Raw genomic sequence first — 25,131 nt, forward strand, 5'->3', positions numbered from 1 at the left:
AAAACAGGAATTACTGTATAAAGAAAATTAATTATATGTTAATGATCAATGAAAAGAAGCTTAGCCAGCTATTGGTAGCATTATTTTAATCATTTTGAGCAAGGACAAAATTGCCTGCAGCATATTGCAATTATCTTTTCCTATCAATGATCAATATAGTTAAGTATATATGCTTCAGAAGTTTACAATATAAGTGAGACAACAAGGGTAGAATATCTTCACTCAGGCATGATCTGGGACAGCAAAGGCTTATCTGCAAAGAACGCGCTTAAATTTCCAATGACCACATTTCTTAATGCAACCATAGATTCCGGGGTCGCAACAGCTCTATGAGGAGATAAAACAACATTGTCTAATCCAATTAGCTCTTCTGGCACTCTAGGTTCGTCCTGGAAAACATCAAGACCTGCTCCTCCAATCTCACCTCGCACCAAAAACTTGACAAGTTCCTTCTCATCAATGAGAGCTCCACGACCCACATTAATGACAACTCCAGTCTTTCCTAAAGCAGTCATAACATCCTTGTTAATCAAGTGATGAGTTTCTTTGGTTAATGCGCAGCAAACAATGAGAACATCACTGTTGGCTGCAAGGTCATTAACATTGGCGTAATAAGGGTATGAAACATGCGGCTTCTTGTTCCTTGAATTGTAGGCGATTACGCAACCAAATGCTTCCAGCCTTTTGGCAATCTCAGAGCCGATTCTTCCCAGTCCGATGATTCCAATGACCTTGCCCCCTAACTGCATTTCTAAAGATTTCAGTGCCTTTGTTATTCACAACATAAACAACGTTCAACAAAATAACATCAACACATAGAAAACCTCAAAATTAGTGGACCGAAGCATATATTGGGCCTGTTTGGCCAAGAGAAGCAGAAGCTGCTTCTGACTTCTGCTTCTCTTGACCCGTTTGTGTAAAGAAGTAGAAGCACTTTTAAGAAGCTGAGAATGCTAGCTTCTCTCTCACAGCTTCTGCTTCTTTTCCAAACACTTTATTAACTTATTTACTTCTCACTTCTACTCCACTTCTTTACTATAAGCAAGAAGTCACTTCTTTTAAGCTAACCCAAACGGCCCCATAATCATCTCAGTGAAACACAAAGGACTTAAAAAAGATTTATAGTAATGCGATTCATCATTGACTAAATTAGTTTGTATATCATTGAACTAGACTAATTAAAACAACCGTCCTGTCCGGTATATATTTAACAAAATATTATAATATTTGATCGAACATCTGTATAAGCCACCTCATTTTGTACATAATCAAACGCTTATATTTATTTACCGAAAGACTATAATATTTGATCAAACACTGATGGGTACTAAGTTATGTTTGTAGATATATATTATGATCAGAAAGTGACCTTAGAACCAAGAGGGTAGACTCCGTTAAGTGGCCACAAGCCAGCCCGAACAAAACGATCGGCGGCAGAAACTCGCCGGAGAACATCAACCAACAAGCCAACAGCATAGTCGGCAACATCTTCAGAGAAAGCATCTCCGGCGTTGGTGACTTTGACGCCACGGCGATGACACTCAGCGACATCCATGTGGTTCACGCCGGCGCTGGTACCCACCACTATCTCCACACCCGGAAGCTTGTCGAGAGTCTCTCCGGTGAGTGGAGTGGGACCCACAACCACAAGGGCCTTGACGGTTTGAGAAAGAGAAGAGAATTCCGGGTGATCGGGTTCGAGAAGCCGGAAGCTGGGTTCGAGCCATTGATTTATGGAGAAGTTGAAACTTGGTGATCGATGGTAATAAACTAATGGTAGATGTTCATTTTTAGTAGTCGATGAATGTGAGTTTTGTGTTTCTTGGACAGTGGCCATTCAGAACTTATGTTGCGTTCTGTAATGAAACACGTCCGAATATAGCAAATACAATGTTACTATGTATATATGTATGCTATATAGGGTCCATGTCAGGGGTGAGACTTAAATTGCTATGGAATACTTTTCTTTTTTTGTTGCTTTTTAATTGGCTGTGGTTGTGTTTGGTGTGCTGTCGTTGAAAGCAATTGTCACTAACAAAAGAATCAGTTTGACAGATAATTAGGGCGTAGTTAGGCGTATTTGATTAGGATTTCATAACAAAAAAATTTCGTCCGTAAGATGTATTTGTTGGGATGTCTATCATCTCCTTGACTGCTGCACTATATAAACTATTGTTACCCCATCTCCAATAAGTAGCTGGTGTAATGGTTAGCGCTAAGATCAGAGTAGGTCAGTGTTAGTGCGGGAGATTGTTAAAGAAAATCTCAAAAATAAGTTACACAACTATATTTTAAAGGAGTATTAAAATGCGTGTCGCGTCTCCGTCTCTCGATACATACTACTTAGGAGGACGGATGGAGTATATTTTATGTTTCCAGATACCATATCAAAATCTACTTGATTTTGGTGGATTGTGTTTAAATCTTAAGGTTTCAGCGTTAACTTTGCGATATTTTACCTTAAATGCGTGCGTAACATCAAACTCACATGCAATTCATTAAAATCTATAGATTATATTCAATTCATTAGAATCTGGATTGAATACACCAGTAAGCAGCCTAAACAAAAAAAATGCTAAATCGTATATTATATTGTAGTTAATTGAAAGTTTGCGCACTTGCATGTATCACAGCTTAGATCTTTGATGATTGAGTGCTTAGAATATGATTTTGTCCTTAAAATGTAGCTTTTCATTTGTTTGCATTTACAGCTTGGATTTTTGATGATTGAGTGCTTAAACTAGCTTAACAGAGATTGGGCTCCTGACTGTATGATGCGTTGATGTCCATTTCAAGAACCCTTGGGCATATTGAGTGTATATAGTTTCAGTTGACCTGCCAAATGTTACTCGATAAGTTAATTGCTGGTTTGCTTCTGTGAAATCGAGACTTGTAGGATTCACTGTCACGAGAACACCTTTTGGTGGAATGATTTCAATGTAGTATGATGAGTTTGGTTCTCCGACGTTAGTCATTGTTCTTGTGTATGTTTGGTTGATAGAGGCAAGCGTGATTGAAAATGAAGGGTAGTTTAGTTGTGCTTCTGGTATGCTTGTTTCATTGGTGCAATTTGTTTCATTGGTGCAACTTGTTTCATCCTGTCATTGGCTGTTTTGAAATCTCCAGAAATTTGTTTCACCACCAACTGTGAATCACAAAATATGTCGATGACTTTTACTTCGAGGTGCTGGGCGAGTTTTAATCCGGCGATGAGAGCCTCATACTCTGCTTCGTTGTTTGTTGTTGGAAACATGAACTTGATTGCTTGTTGTACTTTGAAGCCTTCCGGGCTTGTCAGAAGTGATAAGATGTTGATGGCCTCCTGTTTGTCAGTAGAAAAGAGGCGTTTCTTTTGTTTTACAGGCCTTATCTCAGGTTTGATGTTCAATCTGTGGAGCCCAACATTGTCGGGTATACCCGGCATGTCTTTTGGAGACCATGCAAAAACATCCGAGTACTCCCTTAAGGTGCTGATTATTGTTTCTTTTACTTCTTTGGAAAGAGTAGTCCCTACGGTAACTGTCCTCTCCGGCCTTGCCAGGTCAAGAGGTATTTGCTCTGTCGCCTCAGCAGGCTCATGTAGTGGGGGCTTGGGGACCTCCAGAACTGATTGAGGGTCAAGGACCACGTTCTCTTCAGACTCGATAGTTTGAACTTGATTTGCCACAATATCAGCAGCCGTTGCCAATCTTTTCTTAGGAATTACGTTTGTGATATAGCACTGGCGTGACATTTGTTGGTCGCCTGTTACTTCACCAACTCCGAACTCTGTTGGAAATTTCATTTTTAGATGGGTTATTGAGGTGATGGCCCGAAGGGCTGATATGGTGGTGCGGCCTATAATGGCATTGTACCCTGATATTGCATTAACCACGTGGAACTTCACCATCTGCCAAGTCTGCTGAGGTGGCGAGCCAAATAGGACCGGAAGGTCAATTGTGCCCAAAGCTTTTACCTCATTACCCGTGAACCCATATAGGGGTGAGCTCCTTACATCTTCTAGCTTTCTGTCCCCCATGTCCATCCTGGTGAAAGCACTGTGGTATAAGATGTCGGCTGAACTTCCATTGTCGATTAAGATCTTCTTGACCGTATTGGCCCCAATCTTAGTTGTGATGACCAGTGCATCCTGATGAGTGTGAAGGATACCCTCTGGATAATCTTCATCCGAGAATGAAATGACTGGAGATGGGTTCCTTTTGGGGCGCTTGTTATCCACTCTATACACCTCTCTAGCGTATGCCTTCTTGGCGTTGTTCGACGCCCCGCCTGCCGCTAGGCCACCAGATATCACGTCAATGATTCTATCCCTTGTGTGCACCGCTTCTGGGCTTTTCTCCCTTTGCACAAAGTGCGTGTACTGGCCTTTTTGAATTCTGTCCTCTATCATATTTTTGAGCTGGTAACACCTTTCAGTTGTGTGGCCCGTGTCCTCGTGATAATCGCAGTATTTGTTGCTTGGAGGGCGGTTTGGGTTCATTGGCCTTGGAGGCTTGTAATCTGGCTCTGTCTTTATGATTGCCAGAATCGAAGCGATCTCCGTGTTAAGCTTTGTGAAATCTTTTTCCTCTCTTGGAGGCCTTGGAGGCCACTGCCTTGGGGGACGCTGAGATGTGTTAGTGGCAGGCCCTTTCTCTGGCAAGTCCTTTTTCTCAATAGGTGGCAAGGCCTTAGAGTCTGCCTTTCTGTTATCCCATTTGTTGTACTGAGATGACTTGTCCCACTTCTTGTGAGGTGGCGAAGTGTCTTGGATGCTACCTACCGCCTCCTGAAGTGTCAACCTCCTTTCAAGTATCTTTAATGCGGCCTCCAAACTGCGGGGGCTTTTTTCAAAAAACTCCTCCAATAGTTGTCCATGGCGAGATTTGTCCACTCCCGCAGCCAAGTAATTCACCGCGAGTTCATCTATGAGATTGGGGATGTCTGCTACTGCGGCTCTAAAACGCCCTAAGAAGTCCCTTAGAGATTCGGAGGATCTTTGGCGGATTGTCATTAGAGATGCAGTGATCTTTCCGCCTCTCTTGTTGCTAGAGAATCTGGTGCGAAACTTAGTTTTTAGCACCTCCCAGGAATCAATGGAGCGAGGTGGCAAGTTGTTGAACCACTGAAGTGCTGTGCCCTTAAGGCATGTGTAGAAGAAGCGGCACCTTGCCACATCGGGATGTCCACAGAAACTCATCCTGCCATCAAAGAGATTTATGAAGTCTGACGGGTCCGTGGATCCGTCAAACTGATCAATCGATGGAATCTTCAGGTGCCTGTCTATTTTTGCATTTTCGATATCTTCAGAGAGAGGACTTTCTGAGGGGAGTTCCACCCCGCCGGTCTGAGTCCTCATGAAATCCTTAAACACAGCGAAATCACTTTGCAGCTTGGAGATGTCTTTATCTCTATGCTTGTTCCCTTCGGCATATCTGGAGCTTACCTCCTGGTACTCTTCGTCAGACTCGTCCATCCTTTTCTTGCGAAAGGAACTATACGAGCCTGCGGAGTCGCCACCTCGAGATGGAGGCTTGTACGACCGATCTTCATCGTCAGTTTGGTACTCTGAGGATGTTCCAAAGGCAGGGTACTTCCCCAGCTCAGATCTGATCCTTGCTATCTCTTGCTTCTGCCTGAGTTCAGCCTCTAAAATACATCTCTCTCTGTCGAGAGCTTCGAACTTATGCTCCTCGCTCTTTTTCCCGGCGTTTCCACCCATGGACTCCGCCTTTTTTAAGGCCTTCATCCTTTCCAAGTGGAGTCTAGCGTCGCTAGAGAGCACATGTTTCCCCTGCGGCGTTCGAACCAAAGTTCTCATGGTGCCTCTGCGGCGCTTCCTCCGGCCAGTAGGATCAGAAGCCGCCGGGCCTTCCTCCTCACTGCCTTGAGTCTCATCATTCTCAAACTGCAAGCGCCTGGTAGCGGAGCTTGTTTTCCGACATGGCCTCTCGGGGATCGGGGGCACATCTCTCGTCGCTGGTTGCGGCGGCGAGTCGTAGCACTCCTCGTTGTCTCCGATTATCACCATGCTTGTGGAGCTTCGAAATTTCTGGTTGGAAGGGTGAGATCCCCTCCTTCTAGCGCCAAATGTAAGTATATGTGTATATATTTATGAGGGAAGTTATAATCTCTATTATCCAACCCCTTTTCCGGGTGTAGTTACATCATATTTATACTAGTTGTCATACGTGCTGCTCACGTGTTATGCCTATGGGCTTACATCGGTTATGGGCTTTCTATTAAGTCTTATCTTTACATGGGCTATGGCCCAACAGGTATGAAACATGCGGCTTCTTGTTCCTTGAATTGTAGGCGATTACGCAACCAAATGCTTCCAGCCTTTTGGCAATCTCAGAGCCGATTCTTCCCAGTCCGATGATTCCAATGACCTTGCCCCCTAACTGCATTTCTAAAGATTTCAGTGCCTTTGTTATTCACAACATAAACAACGTTCAACAAAATAACATCAACACATAGAAAACCTCAAAATTAGTGGACCGAAGCATATATTGGGCCTGTTTGGCCAAGAGAAGCAGAAGCTGCTTCTGACTTCTGCTTCTCTTGACCCGTTTGTGTAAAGAAGTAGAAGCACTTTTAAGAAGCTGAGAATGCTAGCTTCTCTCTCACAGCTTCTGCTTCTTTTCCAAACACTTTATTAACTTATTTACTTCTCACTTCTACTCCACTTCTTTACTATAAGCAAGAAGTCACTTCTTTTAAGCTAACCCAAACGGCCCCATAATCATCTCAGTGAAACACAAAGGACTTAAAAAAGATTTATAGTAATGCGATTCATCATTGACTAAATTAGTTTGTATATCATTGAACTAGACTAATTAAAACAACCGTCCTGTCCGGTATATATTTAACAAAATATTATAATATTTGATCGAACATCTGTATAAGCCACCTCATTTTGTACATAATCAAACGCTTATATTTATTTACCGAAAGACTATAATATTTGATCAAACACTGATGGGTACTAAGTTATGTTTGTAGATATATATTATGATCAGAAAGTGACCTTAGAACCAAGAGGGTAGACTCCGTTAAGTGGCCACAAGCCAGCCCGAACAAAACGATCGGCGGCAGAAACTCGCCGGAGAACATCAACCAACAAGCCAACAGCATAGTCGGCAACATCTTCAGAGAAAGCATCTCCGGCGTTGGTGACTTTGACGCCACGGCGATGACACTCAGCGACATCCATGTGGTTCACGCCGGCGCTGGTACCCACCACTATCTCCACACCCGGAAGCTTGTCGAGAGTCTCTCCGGTGAGTGGAGTGGGACCCACAACCACAAGGGCCTTGACGGTTTGAGAAAGAGAAGAGAATTCCGGGTGATCGGGTTCGAGAAGCCGGAAGCTGGGTTCGAGCCATTGATTTATGGAGAAGTTGAAACTTGGTGATCGATGGTAATAAACTAATGGTAGATGTTCATTTTTAGTAGTCGATGAATGTGAGTTTTGTGTTTCTTGGACAGTGGCCATTCAGAACTTATGTTGCGTTCTGTAATGAAACACGTCCGAATATAGCAAATACAATGTTACTATGTATATATGTATGCTATATAGGGTCCATGTCAGGGGTGAGACTTAAATTGCTATGGAATACTTTTCTTTTTTTGTTGCTTTTTAATTGGCTGTGGTTGTGTTTGGTGTGCTGTCGTTGAAAGCAATTGTCACTAACAAAAGAATCAGTTTGACAGATAATTAGGGCGTAGTTAGGCGTATTTGATTAGGATTTCATAACAAAAAAATTTCGTCCGTAAGATGTATTTGTTGGGATGTCTATCATCTCCTTGACTGCTGCACTATATAAACTATTGTTACCCCATCTCCAATAAGTAGCTGGTGTAATGGTTAGCGCTAAGATCAGAGTAGGTCAGTGTTAGTGCGGGAGATTGTTAAAGAAAATCTCAAAAATAAGTTACACAACTATATTTTAAAGGAGTATTAAAATGCGTGTCGCGTCTCCGTCTCTCGATACATACTACTTAGGAGGACGGATGGAGTATATTTTATGTTTCCAGATACCATATCAAAATCTACTTGATTTTGGTGGATTGTGTTTAAATCTTAAGGTTTCAGCGTTAACTTTGCGATATTTTACCTTAAATGCGTGCGTAACATCAAACTCACATGCAATTCATTAAAATCTATAGATTATATTCAATTCATTAGAATCTGGATTGAATACCACTACTAGAAAAATGACATTAGACATCGCACTTTAGACATCGGTTAGAAATACCCCTGATGTTAAAAGTATATCTTACATCAAATAAATCAAAAACGATGTCTATTAACAATCTAAACATCAGTTATTGTTAAAAATGATGTCTTATTCCCAGTTTCAAAAAATGAAAAACAACCCGCTCATTATTCCCCCTTATTACAGATATATTCCTCCTTAACCAAATTTTATTTCCCACCTTCACCAAAATCTTATTTCCCCTCTTTCTTTCTTTTCTTCTCGGCTATGTCTCTCGAGTCTCGACTGACGACTTTCTCGACCCTCTCTCTCTTTTTCGACTCTCTCGACTCTCTCTTCTCCCACCTCTACTCTCCCTATCTCGTCTATCTGGTCTCTCTCACACCATCGATCTTGCTCCGACATTCATATAGTAGTTAGGGTTCAATTGGGTAAACCCTAATTTGTTTCTATTGGAGACACAACTCGAAGAAATTAGCAACTTGAAGCAATTAGTAGATTGAAACTCAGCTCTGAGAAACGCAACCTGCAAATTATAAGTTCGATTGGGTTTAAGGGTTTGATTGGTTCAATTGGGTTTTAGGGTTCTTTTCCGAGTCTCCATCTTCTTTTTCAAGGTATCTTACTTTCTTATAAAAAAGTTCAATTAGTTTTGTGGTTCTTGTTCTTTACTTTTATTCAATCATAGTTCTACATCTACTAATTAGATGTGTCTACCTGAGTCCTGTCTTGTATACATATGCAGGGAACCAAATCAGAGATGCCATGGTCATTGCAGTATATTTTTTTTTGTCTTGTTCACCTTGCTGTTTACGGAATCTTTCGAGTAACAACACTGAACTATAAGTCTCTTTAAAGTTGAATGTTAAGTGATAGATTTGACTATGATATGTTTCCATCGTGTTAGTACTAAGTTGAATAGCAAAGACTCTTTACATTTTTGTATCAGTTTATTATAGTCTCTACTAATTTGTCAATTATTATGTTTATGTTTTTGGCAGTAATATGTTTATGGCTGGGTCAAGAAAGTACTCTGTTTGTTTATATCAGAGGCTCACAGAACTAGATGGATTTGTTCTCTCATTCGACCCAAAACCCATCCCGGTCTGTCCTAATATTCTGCTCCTGCTATTAGTTTCAGGCTTTCAGCTTCCTAGTACAATTTATATATGTTTTTATATTTGTGCGCGGTCTAATATTTCATGACAACAGTTTTAAAAAACAATGAGCTGCAGTAAATTAATTAAATACTCACACGTCCAATATTTATGTTCATAGGACTTGGCTCTTTGTTTAGTCTCAAACTAGCAAACAGTTCTCTGAGACCTCTTTCTCTAACCTGGCTCTTTGTTGAGTGCACCTTCTATTGTAGTGTGGTTATTCTTCTCCTACTCAAGCTGCTGATGAAGTACCTATAGTGTCAAATGATATGATGCCTTCTGATTTACTTCATGCAGTTGCAAGTCAGGTTTTCTGGATTCCAAAAAGTTAAATGATTATCCTCTTTTACTATTTCATTAAGATATAAGCATGATTTATATATGAGAGCTTGTGATTTGACATGGCATAACAACTTCTCTACAGGCTCTGCTAAGGAGGCAGAGTTTCCAAAGAGAAGAGTCTCCTACTATGTGCTGCAAGCTAGAGACATTTGCTAGAGTTTACAAGCTAGGCCAAAAATTTTGGCAGTATAATTTGATGGATTAATGGATAATGTAATTTTGTGTTTAATCTGCATTGGTTGTGTTGATATCAATGTAGTTTTGATATTGTATGGTTTGGATTATGTAGTTGGTTTCAATATTTGATGAATGAGATAATGTATTTGACTGCTTGAATGCATGTTTATATTTTGGTTTTCAGTTTTGATATATTGCTCTTCAGTTTTGGTATATTGGTTTTGGTAATATCAGTGTTTTGGTTTTGGTATTTTGGCGGATTACAAAGCAGGTGATTCATGGCTAAAATTTAAATCAGAAAACAAAAGAACTGATGTCTAACAGGACAACAGACATCGGTCATCTTAAAAGAAACTGAGGTCTAACTCGGTAAAACAAATTAGGCACTAAAAAGAAATGATGTGAAAGAGTCATATAGACATCATAAATTATAAAGAACTGATGTCATAACATGGAAAGCACATCATGTTCACTAATGCATCGATGTTAAAGCTATAAAAGAACATCAGTACCTCCAACAAACTGATGTTAAATGGACAAGTGGACATCGGGGTTTTTAAAATAACCGATGTCCATGCCTTATTTTCTTTCACATGTCATACATTTAAGATGATATAAATAGCATATCAAAGCTATATTCAAATGATAATCATGGTAATTTATGGTGATTTTGATGCAAAGACATCGGGTTTTTATAAGGAATCGATGTCTAAGATGCTCGCAGACATCGGCTAAAAACCGATGTCTAATACCCCTACCTTTCACATCACATGCGAAGACATCAGTTCGGTTTTCAATAGACATCGGTTTTTAGCCGATGTCTAAGCCCTTTTTTCTAGTAGTGTACACCAGTAAGCAGCCTAAACAAAAAAAATGCTAAATCGTATATTATATTGTAGTTAATTGAAAGTTTGCGCACTTGCATGTATCACAGCTTAGATCTTTGATGATTGAGTGCTTAGAATATGATTTTGTCCTTAAAATGTAGCTTTTCATTTGTTTGCATTTACAGCTTGGATTTTTGATGATTGAGTGCTTAAACTAGCTTAACAGAGATTGGGCTCCTGACTGTATGATGCGTTGATGTCCATTTCAAGAACCCTTGGGCATATTGAGTGTATATAGTTTCAGTTGACCTGCCAAATGTTACTCGATAAGTTAATTGCTGGTTTGCTTCTGTGAAATCGAGACTTGTAGGATTCACTGTCACGAGAACACCTTTTGGTGGAATGATTTCAATGTAGTATGATGAGTTTGGTTCTCCGACGTTAGTCATTGTTCTTGTGTATGTTTGGTTGATAGAGGCAAGCGTGATTGAAAATGAAGGGTAGTTTAGTTGTGCTTCTGGTATGCTTGTTTCATTGGTGCAATTGATTGGTCGCTGTGTGATTACCCCAACTTGATCGTTTGTGTATCCCAGACCACATAAGTATGGTATGTATTCGTCTGGATGAATGTCGTATACAAGTCCAGGATTATTGGCTTTTGATGGATTGACATGGCCTGCACCTATGGCAAAGACATCAGCTGGCACTGATCTTTCTGTGACAATGGGACTTTCATTGAGGTTGTTTAGATCAGCAGTGGTCATGATCGCAGACTTAATTGCAGCTGGTGACCAATTAGGATGAGCACTTTTGAGCAATGCAGCAATTCCACTGAGGTGAGGACATGACATTGATGTACCGGATTGCACGTTAAAAGTGGACAATGAATTTGAATCACCACCAACAGAGAACGGCCATGCTGATAAAATGTTCACTCCAGGTCCCACTATGTCTGGTTTGAGAATTCCGGGGGTTGTAATGCTAGGACCTCTTGCGGAGAAGGAAGCAACTGCTGGAGCCAGTGGATCTCCACTTCTAGTTCCTTTAAACACTATGGCTGCTTTAGGCTCTACGGTTGAATTTATGAAAGCTTTTATTCTGAGTCCTGTGGCATAACTCACATGAGCTGCAGGGAGAACATGACTTTCCGCTATAGTGGTTGATCCATCTATTTCTTGATTCATCAATATCATTGCTGCACCTCCAGCCTTTCTGACCGTCTCTCCTTTAGACACTCTTGTAGATAGTCCTCGCTCACATAGTACTATCTTTCCTTTGACATCAATCCCTTCTAAGGATCCTTCAACGCAAAATGAAGAGTTGGAATTGCTACTTGAACCAGCATAGATAAGAGGCATTAGGACTGCAGAGAAACCTTCTGGTTGGAACAAGGATTCACCAGCAAACTCTTCACCATTTCCTAGTTTTGTTGTGACTTTGAAGCTTCTATCCGTAGTGCTTGCGCCAACAGTTAAAATCCAAGGGGCATCATTCAACACAGTGCTGTTTGAAGGGCCTGTGTTTCCTGCAGAGCAGCTTACAAATATTCCTTTTTGAATTGCTGCAAATGATCCAACAGCAATAGCATCTTGAAAAAATGGCACAGCAAACTTGCCCACTATAGAAATTGAGATAACATCAACTCCATCATTGACAGCAGCATCAATTCCTGCAAGTAGGTCACTTTCAAAACACTTGTCTGTTGTCGGACACACTTTATAGATTGCCAAGTGAGCTTTAGGCGCAACCCCAACAGCCGTGCCATTACCAAGTCCAAGCACTGCAGCATTTTTCACAAACCTTCCAGCAGCTATACCCGCTACATGGCTTCCATGTCCTTCTTGATCAAAGGGAGAGACAATTGTTGCAGAGTTGTTGAATGATCTTGCCCCAATGATTTTATTGTTACACTTTGAAGTAACAAATTCACACTTCCCTTTCCATCTGGCTGGTGGAGAAGGCATTCCTTCGTCTGTAAACGAAGGATGTGTAGGCAGAATTCCTCCATCCAACACTCCAATAATCACCCCCTTTCCAAAATTCGATTCTCTCCACAAACCAGTATCTTGGTGCAATCCCAAGAACCGGGGCGTGTGGGTTGTCTGTTGATGCAACACTTTCTCTAGATGCGCAGACACAAAACCCTCCATTTCTTTCATAGCCTCCACATCTTCTTCAGAGAGTCTTGCTGCAAAACCATTAATCACATGTTTGTATGAGTAGAGAAAGTCTTGCTCCTGGTTTAAGGCTGCTGTTGCGCGAGCAGACATAAATGACTTATGATAGTTGCTTAGATCATCCGCTTGGGCAAGTATATGAGCCTCAGGCTTCTTGACGTGTATAATATAAGTTTTTAGCTCATTTTTGCTACTGACATAATTTAAAGGCTCGAAATCATTTCCTCTAGCAAGCTCAGCGGAAAATGTAAATATAATCACGAGACTGATAAGTGAAAGAATGGCCATATCTGGCAACATTTTAAGCTACAGAAGGATAGAAAAGAAAAAACGTGCTACTCTTTGTACATCATTTAATGATCGTCCAATGTGTATTTATAACGCCTTTAAAACTATAAAAAAAGAAGGTCTCTTGGTAAATTTATTCAAGGGCTACTGATGTTTTACACTTGCTCACATCTAGCTAAAATGCAAATTGTTTAGGTTAAGCGAAACAATAAAAAACAGCCTGCGGAGACTTGTTCAGACTGATGTTAGCACTCCCTTTTAAAACCGGTGGTAAAGATATGTCAACTTGTTAAACATGTTAAATTGTTAGCGGAGTTCACAATGTGGTGATCAAACGGCAGTGGTTGAAAATGAGCATGCTTCACCGGCAACATTTGGCATATATTACAATGCAATATGGATAGCTGTTGAATGAATGATATAAAATCAAGCTAGTTACTCTTTCAATACGTTCATCTGCATATTTGACTTCTTCGCTCAATGTTATGTTTTGTTGTATACTTTTGGACGATAATGCAAACTCGTTTAGCTCATGTCAACCTTTTGTGCAACGGAAACGATTGCGAGTTTCGTTTATTTTAGATTTACTAGCCTTTGACCCGTGCGAAACACGTCAGATATATAGTTCGTAATTTATTATTTATAATTTAAATTATATTATTCGACTGACTATATTCTCTCCCGATTACTTGAAAATGGACAAACATTAACAAATATATATATATATATATATATATATATATAATACATTTAATCCGATTTTAGTACATGTAGATTTAAAAATTTAAAAAATCAGAAAATTCAAATTTTTTCCAAACATAGACGATCTTGTAATACATTTGAAAGATTCAACATAATTCTGTAATGTTGATTTTTTTTACAACAGAAACTTTTAAGATTAGAATTAGAAAGGGTTATATAATGTGTGGTGTTTATATTTATATAGAACACGTTAAAGTTAAAAAGAGTTATATAAAGCTTCTTGTTAAAAAAAGATATTCAAAATTATTATTTATAATTTTATTTATAACATCATTATAATTTTTTAATGAAATATTATATGATAAGATATTATTAGGAGTGTTTTTAATATAAACTGTGTAAGACTAATGGATCCACATTTGTAGATTTGTAGTACCAAAAGGAGAGTACCAAACCAAAAAATATAACTAAAACCTAGGACTACAAATTATACCCATGTTGGCTTATTATACTATAGTATAGATATACGGTATTTGTTGTTCACTTGTACCTTAAACCTTCAAATATGGAATTTTTGTTATAGTTAAGATGAAGTATGAAAATCAATTTATATTTTTGATTTTCTATTTAAATAATTAAATTTAATTAAATATTAATATTTAATATAAGAATAATCAATGATGTAACAATACATAATAATAATAATAATAATAATAATAATAATAATAATAATAATAATAATAATAATTTTCTTAATATTTTTGAGTAACCCATTTGATTATAAATTAACTAAAATTAGATTATAATTTTTGATATAACTAAAATCAATTATAATTTATTAATTTTATAAATTATTATTAATTTCTTAAAACCTAAATAAAATACAGCATATCCAAATATTTTTCTACGGTGCTACCAAACAAATAAAACATGAAATAGTTTTTTCATTTCAATAGAACCTTATTTACTTTTTACAAGTTACAACACAAATAAAACATGAAATACATATTTTTTTCATTTCAATAGAACCTGATTTACTTTTACAACACTTGTGTTGGTACACAAATAAAAGATCACATACTTTTGTGGTAAAAATAATCAAAAAACTATTATTTTGGACAGAAAATTCAAAAAAAGAAAAAAAAGAAATGAATGATAGTCCACACAAGATTATTCTAGAGTGTCTAGAAGAAGGTAATGGGTTTCCTCAGGTCAGCTGCGACAACCACCACTGCAGCAGCAGCTGTAGCAGCTCTATCTTTCACTTCTCTCTCTTCCCCATCTTCTTCTTCCTCCTCCTCTTCTTTCTCACTCCCCCAAGCCCTAAAGTTTCAATCTTTTTCAATAAATAAGCCAATTGATCATCTGGGTCTCTCCAAGAATCTCACCAAACCTCCCTCTGCTCTTCACATGGATGCTCCCTCGTCAGATTACAAACCCTCTTCACCCCAGGTCATATATTTTCTTCATAAAGTTTTCATTTTTTTTATTTAAATAAACATGTAAAATTATTTTTAGATGAATTTATCGATTCTCATATGTTTATCATTTTTTTTGTACTTTTGGTTGATTTACAGAATGGGGCTGTGTTGCCGGATCTTCTGGTGAGTTTTGATTTATATGTGTTAAGATAGTTATATAGAATAGGGTTCTTTTTCTTGATTTTCTACTTGATTTGTATACTGATATTATGACCGCAATTTGTTTGATTTAATTATAAGATGTTTTTGACTGCGATTTTGTGGATAAGAGATTAGTGGGAACTTCTGGCTTTGGCGTGGTTAGCTATTGGGTTATTGATTTTTTCGCTGGCTGTTGCAAAGTTCCAACATTTATTAAAATTTGATAAAATTGAAATGGACATAGAAGGAATACAATCTTTAAGTCATGTCCTTGTTGTCTGGTTTTTCTTGTTAGAATCATGTCGATAATGAGGCCAGCTTCCAGTAGTTCTCGACCTTGGCACACCTAATTTTGACTTTGATTGTAGAACTATAGAAATGTACTAATTTACACAGTTTTTAATTTTATGGTATTTTTATTATGACAGACCGAGTTTATGGTGGATATGAAGTGTGATGGTTGTGTTAATGCTGTCAAGAATAAGTTGAATACCCTTACGGGTGAGTTATCATGCTTTAGTAACTGATAAGATTACTTGTTGATTTTCGTAATTTGGATTATATCATATAGCTGAATTTTGTGTATTTTTTTAGGAGTGAAGAATGTGGAAGTAGATCTGAGCAATCAAGTGGTTAGAGTCCTTGGGTCATCTCCTGTGAAGAGTATGAGTGAAGCTTTGGAGCAGACAGGTAGAAAAGCCCGACTGATCGGGCAAGGGGTTCCAGAAGGTTAGTTGGCAAGTTATCATGTCATCTTGATGTAGCTATAATAATTTGAACAGGTCATGCACTTTTACGGCATGTTTTCCCCCTTGTAAACCGAACTACATAGATATGTTGATTTGCATCCATTATCTGCGGCATGACCATTTCAATGTGGTTTTAACTGATGCCTGCTTTTATATGGAAGCGTTGGACTATTTGTGTTTCCAAATCAGCAATGCAATGTGGCAGGGAAAAGTTTATGATTGAAACAGTTGCATTGCACTGAATTCAAGTATTTAGTTTTGATATAACTACAACACTATAGCCCCATTTGGTTAAATGAAATTGGGTGGATAATAAATGTTCTCTTTACTATTTTAGGAGTAAATATTTATAATTTCGATTTAATTCTCCATTCTCTCTATACTTAATGCCACCGGTATAAGAAATAATACCTACTCCTCCTTTGATATATGACAACAATTAAAGTGATAGGAGTACAATAGAAAGATACAATTTGACGGATCCATAACTAAAAATTCGCTAGGCTTGAGGTGATTTGGTGGTAGATCTGTAGTACCACTAGTTCTCCCTTGGATTTCTCAGCCACAAATGAAAAGAACCTGCAAGGATCACGACCCACTGTAATAAACCTAAAACTTAAACATCAACTAAATTCTTTATAACAAGAACTCACAAATAGAGAACACCAGTAAATGAAGAATTTTTTTTTATTATTATTGTCACATGATAATTGATCATGAATGAAAATAAAGAGGACTTTTTTGTTATTATTGGTAAACGGATCCAGTTTATTCATTTAAATTTATTGACATTCTTGATTATATCTCATGGATCAAGAAATTCTTGAAATATTAATTTCCACTTGTATAGTTATCTTACTTCAGGTCAACCTATATATATAGTCCATGAAATAAACATGGTCCATATACTTGTCTATATGTTTTTTGGACATACATAGCTTGATAATCAGGACGAGGAACCCAATTTGGCTAATCCATCTGTAGTTGCTGGACTGCAATAAAAACAGTGTCGTTCCTAAATCCTACCTTCTATTTCCCTTTAAGTTTTAATTTACTCCTTGATAATTCACATAATTGACCTAGTCTACATGTGTCTGATTGAGGATTTTAACTCAACTAAGTTTCAATAATTTGTTCAAGAAGAAACATCAGATGCATCAGTAGAAAGTTGTCTGCTGCTTTTGAATTTTTGTTTCTGTTTTGTAGGTGTTAGTCAGTGAAACTAATGTTTAATTACTGTCATACAGATTTTTTAGTATCTGCTGCTGTTTCTGAGTTCAAAGGACCTAATATATTTGGTGTTGTTCGTCTGGCCCAAGTTAACATGGAATTGGCCAGGGTTGAAGCCAACTTCAGTGGATTGCCAACAGGAAAACATGGTTGGTCTATAAATGAATATGGTGATTTGACAAAAGGAGTAGCGAGCACCGGAAAGGTGTTTAATCCAACAACTGAAAAAAAGGTTTCTTCTCCACTTTTTGGTACTATGTATCATATTATCATTCGTTATCCGTAGGCGGGCTGTTTTTTCCAAGAAAAGAGTTTTAACGCTTAACAATATAATAGAACTTAGTAAAAAGTGCCTCAAGCCTGTAGTTTTACCTCCCCCTTGTTGCAAATTGGACTTATTGTGGTTCCTTCTCAAATTTTCTTTTCAGCCTCTTGGTGACCTGGGAACACTAGAAGCTGATGAGGATGGCAAGGCTTTCTTCTCGGGTACTAAAGATAAGCTGCGAGTATCAGATCTCATTGGTCGATCCATTGCAGTCTATTCGACTGAAGATAAATCTGATAAAGGTCTTACAGCTGCAGTGATAGCTAGAAGTGCTGGTGTCGGCGAGAATTACAAAAAACTGTGCACGTGTGATGGCACCACTATCTGGGAAGCAAGTGATGCAGATTTTGTTACCAGCAAAGTTTGATGATGACAAACAGGGCCCCTAGGTATTAAGATTGTTACGCACTCTGTACATCCAAAATAATTGTGCAAGTTTTACAATCTTGTATCAAGAAAACTCTCAAGTAAAAACGTTAAACCAGAGCAAAAGTACATCTCAATACTCATAAGTGCATGCAAGCTGTGGTGCCTGTTCATCTAAGCTTACAAGTAAAAGAAAGTACTCAAAGCAGTTTATTCTGATGCTTTTAGTGACACTGGTGTCTTCTGATGTTTAAGTTGATCCAAAATTAACTGAAAGCACTTTCAAATCGCAACTCAATGTACTGATACAGCTCGTAGAGTAAACTGAACTAATACTATACGGGTTTGGGTTGTGTCTTGTACTGTTCATGAATAACATTCAAGCTTGGCCCATTTTAGTGAGCGGTTATTAAAAAAAAATTATCTTAAAAATGAAACTGTTAGTAAACGAACATTTTAGATATTTTGGTTAGGCCATAACTCTTGAATCATTCTTTAAAAAATATATAATATGTGATTATTTTCAAAAAATATAAAATATATGATTATATTAAATATCGTGACAATTTAAATTGTATTATTTATACTTGTTTTTTATTTATATTTTATTATTATTCGAAAAAAATAGTGGAGAGAGAATTAAATAGAATTGGAGTGAATTCAATATTGTTGTTTAATGATAACAATTTAAGGGCGTCTTGATATTAAAGGGAGAAAGAATAGGAGATTCTTAAAATTTTAAAATTTTAAAGATTTACTAGTAATCTGTTAAAGTACTAATTTTTCAATGTTTTTTAAATTTAAAATTAAGAGTTTCTTCGAATTTTTTTTTCAAATTTAAAATTAACCTGTTCGAAGAATCTATTGAGGCGTTAGTAATAAGGCTTTTTTGTCATAGTAAGATAGTTTAGATAATAGAATTTGATCTGAATTGTATTTGTAATCCTATAAACTTTATACTAATGCAAACTTTATGAAACCCATGTCAGCAGGGAAGAGTAAAGGGCGGTTCGGCTCGGTTTCGGGATAAAATCAGAACCGCAATCATATATTTTTGATTTTTAGAATCGAAAACTGCAACCGCCAGTTCGGATTTGATTTCGGGTTAAAACCCCCAGTTCGGTTGTAATCGGCTCGATTTTGATTACAAAATCGACAAACATAAGAATGAAAAATACTTATAATTGAACATCTTGAGCAAGTAAAATAGACTCTGGCCATAACATGACATTCTTATAATCAAGAAAACCTTCTAGTGACATGTGCTTTGTAATAAGATGGTGTAGAGAAAAGAGAAAATTAAAAAAATTTCTAGCTCAGTGAAATCCAACAAAGAAGCGGAGTGTCCATGCATAAATTCTTCCATTTCACGTCTTCGGAAGTTCTACTCTTGGTGATATAGATATTTATAAATCTACAAAAATTAATAAGAAGGGACAACAGGAGCATCTCCAATAGTCTCTTAACTCACTCTTAAATATAGTATAAAATATTACTATAATATTGACTTTTAGTGAGTTAATGTGGGTTCAACTCCAACAACACTTCTTATATTCACTCCTTATTTTATTTTATACTAGCCTTAAACCCGTGCAAAACACGGGCGACAATATAATTGTATATTATTATTTATAATTTAAATTTTAATATTATTTTATTAGTGTTTTAGTATTAATGAATTAAAATTTTATTAAATTATATTGATCGGGTGATTATATTCACTCCTAAAAATTTAACTAATTATAAATTATATTTAAAAAAAGAATGGTGGAGTTTTTATCTCTATCTCTTAGTACATGACAAAGTGTTTGTAATTTGAAGAGTATGAAACTGTTTAATGATGTAAGGGGAATATAACTCTACTTGTTGCATGCAAAACACGGGCGACTATATAATTGTATATTATTATTTATAATTTAAATTTTAATATTATTTTATTAGTGTTTTCGTATTAATGAATTAAAATTTTATTAAATTATATTGATTGGCTGATTATATTCACTCCTAAAAATTTAACTAATTATAAATTATATTTAAAAAAGGAATGGTGGAGTTTTTATCTGGTAGTACATGACAAAGTGTTTGTAATTTGTGGAATGATAATGTGTGTGTGAAGGTGTTGTCCTGGTCAAAAGGTCATATTCATGCAAGAGTAGCAGGTAATGGTTTTTTGCCATGGTTTTTGACTGGATTTTATGGTCATCCAGTGCCTTCATTGAGAGTGCAATCATGGGAGTTGTTGCGAAGATTAGGTAAAGATGCTAATGGAGGGTGGATGTGTATGGGTGATTTTAATGAAATAATTGGAAACTACGAGAAGGTGGGTGGTAATCTAAGAAGTATAGGTGCAATGAACAGATTCAGAGAGGTGTTAGACGATTGCAGACTTATCGACTTTGGTCAGGTTAAAAATGAAATGACTTGGAGGAATAAAGTTGTATTAGAAAGACTTGATCGATGTTTATGTAATTGGGAGTGGCTGAATATTTTTCCGAATGCAAGGGTTTCAGTACTTGATTGGTGGTGCTCAGATCATAGACCGTTGTTGATTGATTGTCCAAGTTTGGATACTGATAACAAGTGTGGGAAAGTTAATCGAAAAACAAGGTTCCATTTTGAAGAAGCTTGGTGTGACGACGAAAATTGCAAAGTAATGATTTCTAACATATGGAAAAATAAGCTAAACGAGGGGTGTGTTCAGCAGCTTAAAAATAGATTGAAGAAATGTGGTAACCAGTTTGATAAGTGGAATAAGAAGAAAAGGAAGGAGCTTAATAGCAAGGTTCGCGAGTCAAAAAATAAACTGGCTTATCTTAGCTCTCTTAATGATCCTATGGTTTGGAGAGAGATTAAAGATGAAGAGCAGGTTTTAAATAGTTTAACAGAAAAAAATGAGATTTTTTGGAGGCAAAGAAGTAGAGCTTTATGGCTTAAATGGGGTGACAAAAATACGAAATATTTTCATCACAAAGCTTCTGTAAGAAGAAGAAAGAATGAGATTTTGGGTCTAAAAGACGAGGCTGGTATATGGCAAGATGAGGAGGCTATTGTTACAGATATAATAAACAGGTACTTTCAAAATCTATTCAAATCATCTTGTCCAGATAGTGTTGTTATTGAGGCAGTTACTAATTGTTTAAATACAAAAGTAACAAATAGCATGAATAATATTTTAATGTATGATTTTTGTGAAAATGATATTTGTGAAGCTGTAAAAGAAATGAATCCTACAAAAGCTCCAGGGGAGGATGGATTGCCAGCTTTGTTTTATCAAAATTTCTGGGAGACTATTAAAAATGATATTGTGGCAGTCTGTCTAAATATTTTGAATAATAATGCTTATTTGGATTGTCTTAACGACACATTGATTGCTTTGATTCCTAAAGTTGAGAAGCCAGATAAAGTTGAAAATTTTCGTCCCATAAGTCTTTGTAATGTCATCTATAAAATTGTGGCAAAATGTTTGGCAAATAGATTGAAGTTCACGCTGGGAGAGGTTATTTCAGAAAATCAGAGTGCTTTTGTGCCAGGACGGATGATCATTGATAATGTTGTGATTGGTTTTGAAGGGATGCATAGTATGAAGAAAGATAGATTTAAGAATGGTTCTAAGTTGGCGTTAAAGCTAGATATGGCTAAGGCATATGATAGAGTTGAGTGGTGTTTTTTAGAAAAAGTTATGTTGAAGCTTGGATATTGTACAGAGTGGGTGAAAAAAATCATAAATTGTATATCATCGGTGAAATTTTCTTTCATAATAAATGGAGAAGTGAAGGGTCATGTCATTCCAGAAAGAGGGCTTAGACAAGGGGATCCGTTATCCCCTTATCTATTTCTTTTGTGCGCTGAAGCGTTGTCTTGTCTTATTCAAAAGGCTGAGAGGGAAGGTAAAATTACAGGGCTCAAGTTTGGAAGGGGAGATATTGGGGTTTCTCATCTTTTCTTTGCTGATGACAGTTTGGTGTTTATGGAAGCTAATAGAAGAGAGGTGAATACTTTTAAGGAAATTATAAATGTGTATGCAAAGGCTTCTGGACAAGCTATCAATTTTCATAAATCAGAGTTATGCATTGGTCAAAAGGTTGAAGAAAATGTGGGTGGTGAGCTTGCAAGAATTCTTGGAGTTAAAGTGGTGAGTAAATATGAGAGGTATCTTGGGTTACCGATTTTTGTTGGAAGAAAGAAAAAAGAAATTTTTGAAGGTATCAAAAATAAAGCGTGGAACAAGTTAAAAGGGTGGAAGGGCTCTCTTTTTTCGAGCGCAGGGAGGGAAGTGCTTATTAAATCGATTATTCAGGCCATTCCAACCTATACAATGAGTTGTTTCAAGCTGCCAAAAAGTGTTATAAATGATCTTCATAGGCTGGCAGCAAGATTTTGGTGGGGATCTTCGGATGAAAAAAGGAGAATACACTGGTGTAAATGGAGAGTCTTATGCTTGCCTAAAGATCGTGGTGGGTTGGGATTCAGAGATTTGGAAGCGTTTAATCAGGCTCTCTTAGCAAAGCAGGTCTGGAGATTAATCAGAAATCAAAATTCTCTTTATTTTAAGGTACTTAAAGCTTGTTATTTTCCAACTTGTGATATTTTGGAAGCAAAGTGTGGTTCTAAAGCTTCATTAATTTGGAGAAGTTTTATTTGGGGTCGAGATGTTATTAAAAAAGGTTATAGGTGGAGAATCGGTGATGGAAACAAAGTTAAAATTCTGAAAGATCCATGGATTCCTAGACCGAATAATTTCTCGTTTTATGATCAACCACCAATTCCAGAAGATTTATATGTTATTGATATGAAGAATAATGATGGGTCCTGGGATGAGAATTTTATTACAAAAAATTTTAATGAAGAAGACGCTCGAGTTATCTTATCAATTCCATGTGAGGGATGGGGAACAGAGGATAAAATCCTTTGGCATTATTCTAAAAATGGGGAGTATACTGTCAGGAGTGGCTACAAAGTTGCTATCCGAAATTATGAATATGCAGAGAGCTCGGAGATGAAGAATACAGAAAATTGGTGGAATAGCATCTGGAAATTGAGAGTTCCCCAAAAAATGAAACATTTTGTTTGGAAGCTTAGTCACCAATGGCTGCCAACGAACCAGGTGCTTCATTACAGAGGTGTAATTTCAAATGCATCTTGTTTTAGATGTGGAGCTCAATGTGAAGATATATTTCATGCATTATGGTTATGTCCGAAAATTAGTGAGGTGTGGAGATCATATAACTTTTGGAAAATTATTAAAGATTATCAATGTCCAGATGTTGGTGCTTTTCTATCCAAGATAGTACAAGCTACATCATTGGACGATTTTGAGGTGTTTATTGCGGCTTCCTGGCATATGTGGCAGGTAAGAAATAAAAGTCTTCATGGTGAGAAAGTTCATTTTTCTAGAGATTTGGTGGAGTGGTGTTACAAGTACATTGATGATTATAAGAAAGTGAATTCATCGCATAAACCGGGGAAGAACGACTCTGTTAAAAGTAAATGGAGGCCTCCCCAACATGATTGTTTCAAGATTAATGTTGATGCTTCTATCTCTAAGGGACATATAGGATGCAGTGTTGCTACAGTTTTAAGAAACGAAAAAGGGTCAGTTATTGAAGCACGATCCAGGTATTTTCATAGAGCTTTTAGTCCGTTGGTTGCAGAACTTTATGCAATAAAAGAGGGACTAGTCATGGCAGCTGATATGAAAATATCAAACTTTAGTATTGAATCTGATTGTGCAAATGCTGTAAGTTTGTTAAATAAGTCCTACTATGGATGTAGCGACTTTGATGGTTTAGTTGATAAAATCAAAACATTGACCCCTCGTGTAGGTTTTAAGAGTGTTGATTATGTAGCACGATCCGCTAATGGTCTTGCTCATTGTTTAGCCAAGATAGCTTCATCAAGTCGAGCTAGCGCTGTATGGAATAGGGATATTCCCTCTGTTGCAAGATCTGTTTTTCTGGCAGACTTGCCAATTCCTGTGTAAGTTTTCTTTTCTGAATGGAAGTCTTTGTTTTCAAAAAAAAAAAAAAAGAAACTGTTAATGATGTAAGGGGAATAGAATTCTACTTGTTGCATGCTTGCAGTTATAAATGAAAATGACCAAACCAAAATTTTGGACGACTACCAATTATACTTATGTTGCCTTATTATATTATAGTATAGATTATTAAAAGTAAGTCATGTGCATAAAGGTACAAAAGAAAGTGGATGTTTGCTTACAAATTTATTATAAAATAATAGTTAAGAGTGACTAGTAGCTCCTAAAAGTGAGGAGAGAGAAGAGAAATTTGAGAAATTTAAGAGTGACTAGGAGCTTATTGGAGCAAGCAAAATTACAATCCTCTTCAAATTTCAATTTAGGAGCTTCTATGAAGAGGCTATTGGAGATGCTCTGAGCCATCTCGAATGGTGCTCTTAAGAGCAACTCCAAGGGGCTCTCTAAACAAGCTCCTAAGTCTAAATTTTAGGAGCAAATCAAAATTTAGTGCTCCAATGGGCTTCTAGATGCTCTTTAAAAATTTAGGAGCCTACTCTCTCTCCTTTCTTTTAAAGAGCATCTAGTAGCTCTTAACTCAATATTATATTAATTTCCCTCCAATTTTCTCTCTCTTTTAGTTAACTTTTTCCTCTCATTTATATAAAATAAATATAAAATGTGAATAAGGAGCCAAGTATAAAGAGTAGCATTGGAGTTCTCACGTTTTTTAGTGCATTAACTTACTAGGAGCCACATTTTATATTATTGTTTAAGGAATGATTTAGGAACACCGTTGGAGATGCTCTAAATCGCTCTTTAAAATATATTATAATATTTGGCTCCTAGTGAGTTAAGACATTGGAAAAGATTTCAACTCCAATGCTCCTCTTTATACTTGCTCCTTATTAATATTTTATTAATATAAATGAGAGAGAAAAGTAAAAAGAGAGAAATGTTGGAGGTAAAGTTGGAGGAAAATCAATATTATATT

General features: G+C 36.9%; 4 protein-coding genes and 1 long non-coding RNA gene across 6 annotated transcripts; 2 read left to right on the plus strand and 3 right to left on the minus strand.

Moving 5' to 3' along the window:
• Window positions 1-10: 10 nt before the first annotated feature.
• LOC108206715 (glyoxylate/hydroxypyruvate reductase HPR3) lies at window positions 11-1,937 on the minus strand. Its single transcript, XM_017377104.2, has 2 exons — window positions 1,370-1,937; window positions 11-743 (listed from the first exon to the last, which is right to left on the minus strand). The coding sequence occupies exons 1-2, from the start codon at window positions 1,835-1,837 to the stop codon at window positions 219-221; spliced, it is 993 nt and encodes a 330-aa protein (XP_017232593.1). The 5' UTR covers window positions 1,838-1,937; the 3' UTR covers window positions 11-218.
• Window positions 1,938-6,112: 4,175 nt separating this feature from the next.
• On the minus strand, window positions 6,113-7,584 carry LOC135150746 (glyoxylate/hydroxypyruvate reductase HPR3-like). Its single transcript, XM_064087730.1, has 2 exons — window positions 7,010-7,584; window positions 6,113-6,383 (listed from the first exon to the last, which is right to left on the minus strand). The coding sequence occupies exons 1-2, from the start codon at window positions 7,475-7,477 to the stop codon at window positions 6,222-6,224; spliced, it is 630 nt and encodes a 209-aa protein (XP_063943800.1). The 5' UTR covers window positions 7,478-7,584; the 3' UTR covers window positions 6,113-6,221.
• Window positions 7,585-8,196: 612 nt separating this feature from the next.
• LOC135150200 (uncharacterized) lies at window positions 8,197-10,013 on the plus strand. Of its 2 annotated transcripts, XR_010288482.1 has the most exons (3): window positions 8,197-8,818; window positions 8,947-9,027; window positions 9,203-10,013. It is a non-coding gene; the product is annotated as an uncharacterized LOC135150200 (long non-coding RNA). The 2 variants fall into 2 exon arrangements; XR_010288481.1 differs by lacking the exon at window positions 8,947-9,027.
• A 728-nt stretch (window positions 10,014-10,741) lies between these two features.
• On the minus strand, window positions 10,742-13,218 carry LOC108208544 (subtilisin-like protease 4). The gene has a single exon (XM_017379075.2). The coding sequence runs from the start codon at window positions 13,182-13,184 to the stop codon at window positions 10,917-10,919; it is 2,268 nt and encodes a 755-aa protein (XP_017234564.2). The 5' UTR covers window positions 13,185-13,218; the 3' UTR covers window positions 10,742-10,916.
• Window positions 13,219-15,022: 1,804 nt separating this feature from the next.
• On the plus strand, window positions 15,023-18,397 carry LOC108205792 (copper chaperone for superoxide dismutase, chloroplastic/cytosolic). Its single transcript, XM_017375864.2, has 6 exons — window positions 15,023-15,326; window positions 15,452-15,478; window positions 15,925-15,997; window positions 16,091-16,225; window positions 17,493-17,707; window positions 17,904-18,397. The coding sequence occupies exons 1-6, from the start codon at window positions 15,072-15,074 to the stop codon at window positions 18,165-18,167; spliced, it is 969 nt and encodes a 322-aa protein (XP_017231353.1). The 5' UTR covers window positions 15,023-15,071; the 3' UTR covers window positions 18,168-18,397.
• Window positions 18,398-25,131: the final 6,734 nt, after the last annotated feature.

This window comes from Daucus carota, chromosome 2 (genome assembly GCF_001625215.2).
Source record: "Daucus carota subsp. sativus chromosome 2, DH1 v3.0, whole genome shotgun sequence".
In the NCBI taxonomy this organism is placed as follows: Eukaryota; Viridiplantae; Streptophyta; class Magnoliopsida; order Apiales; family Apiaceae; genus Daucus; species Daucus carota.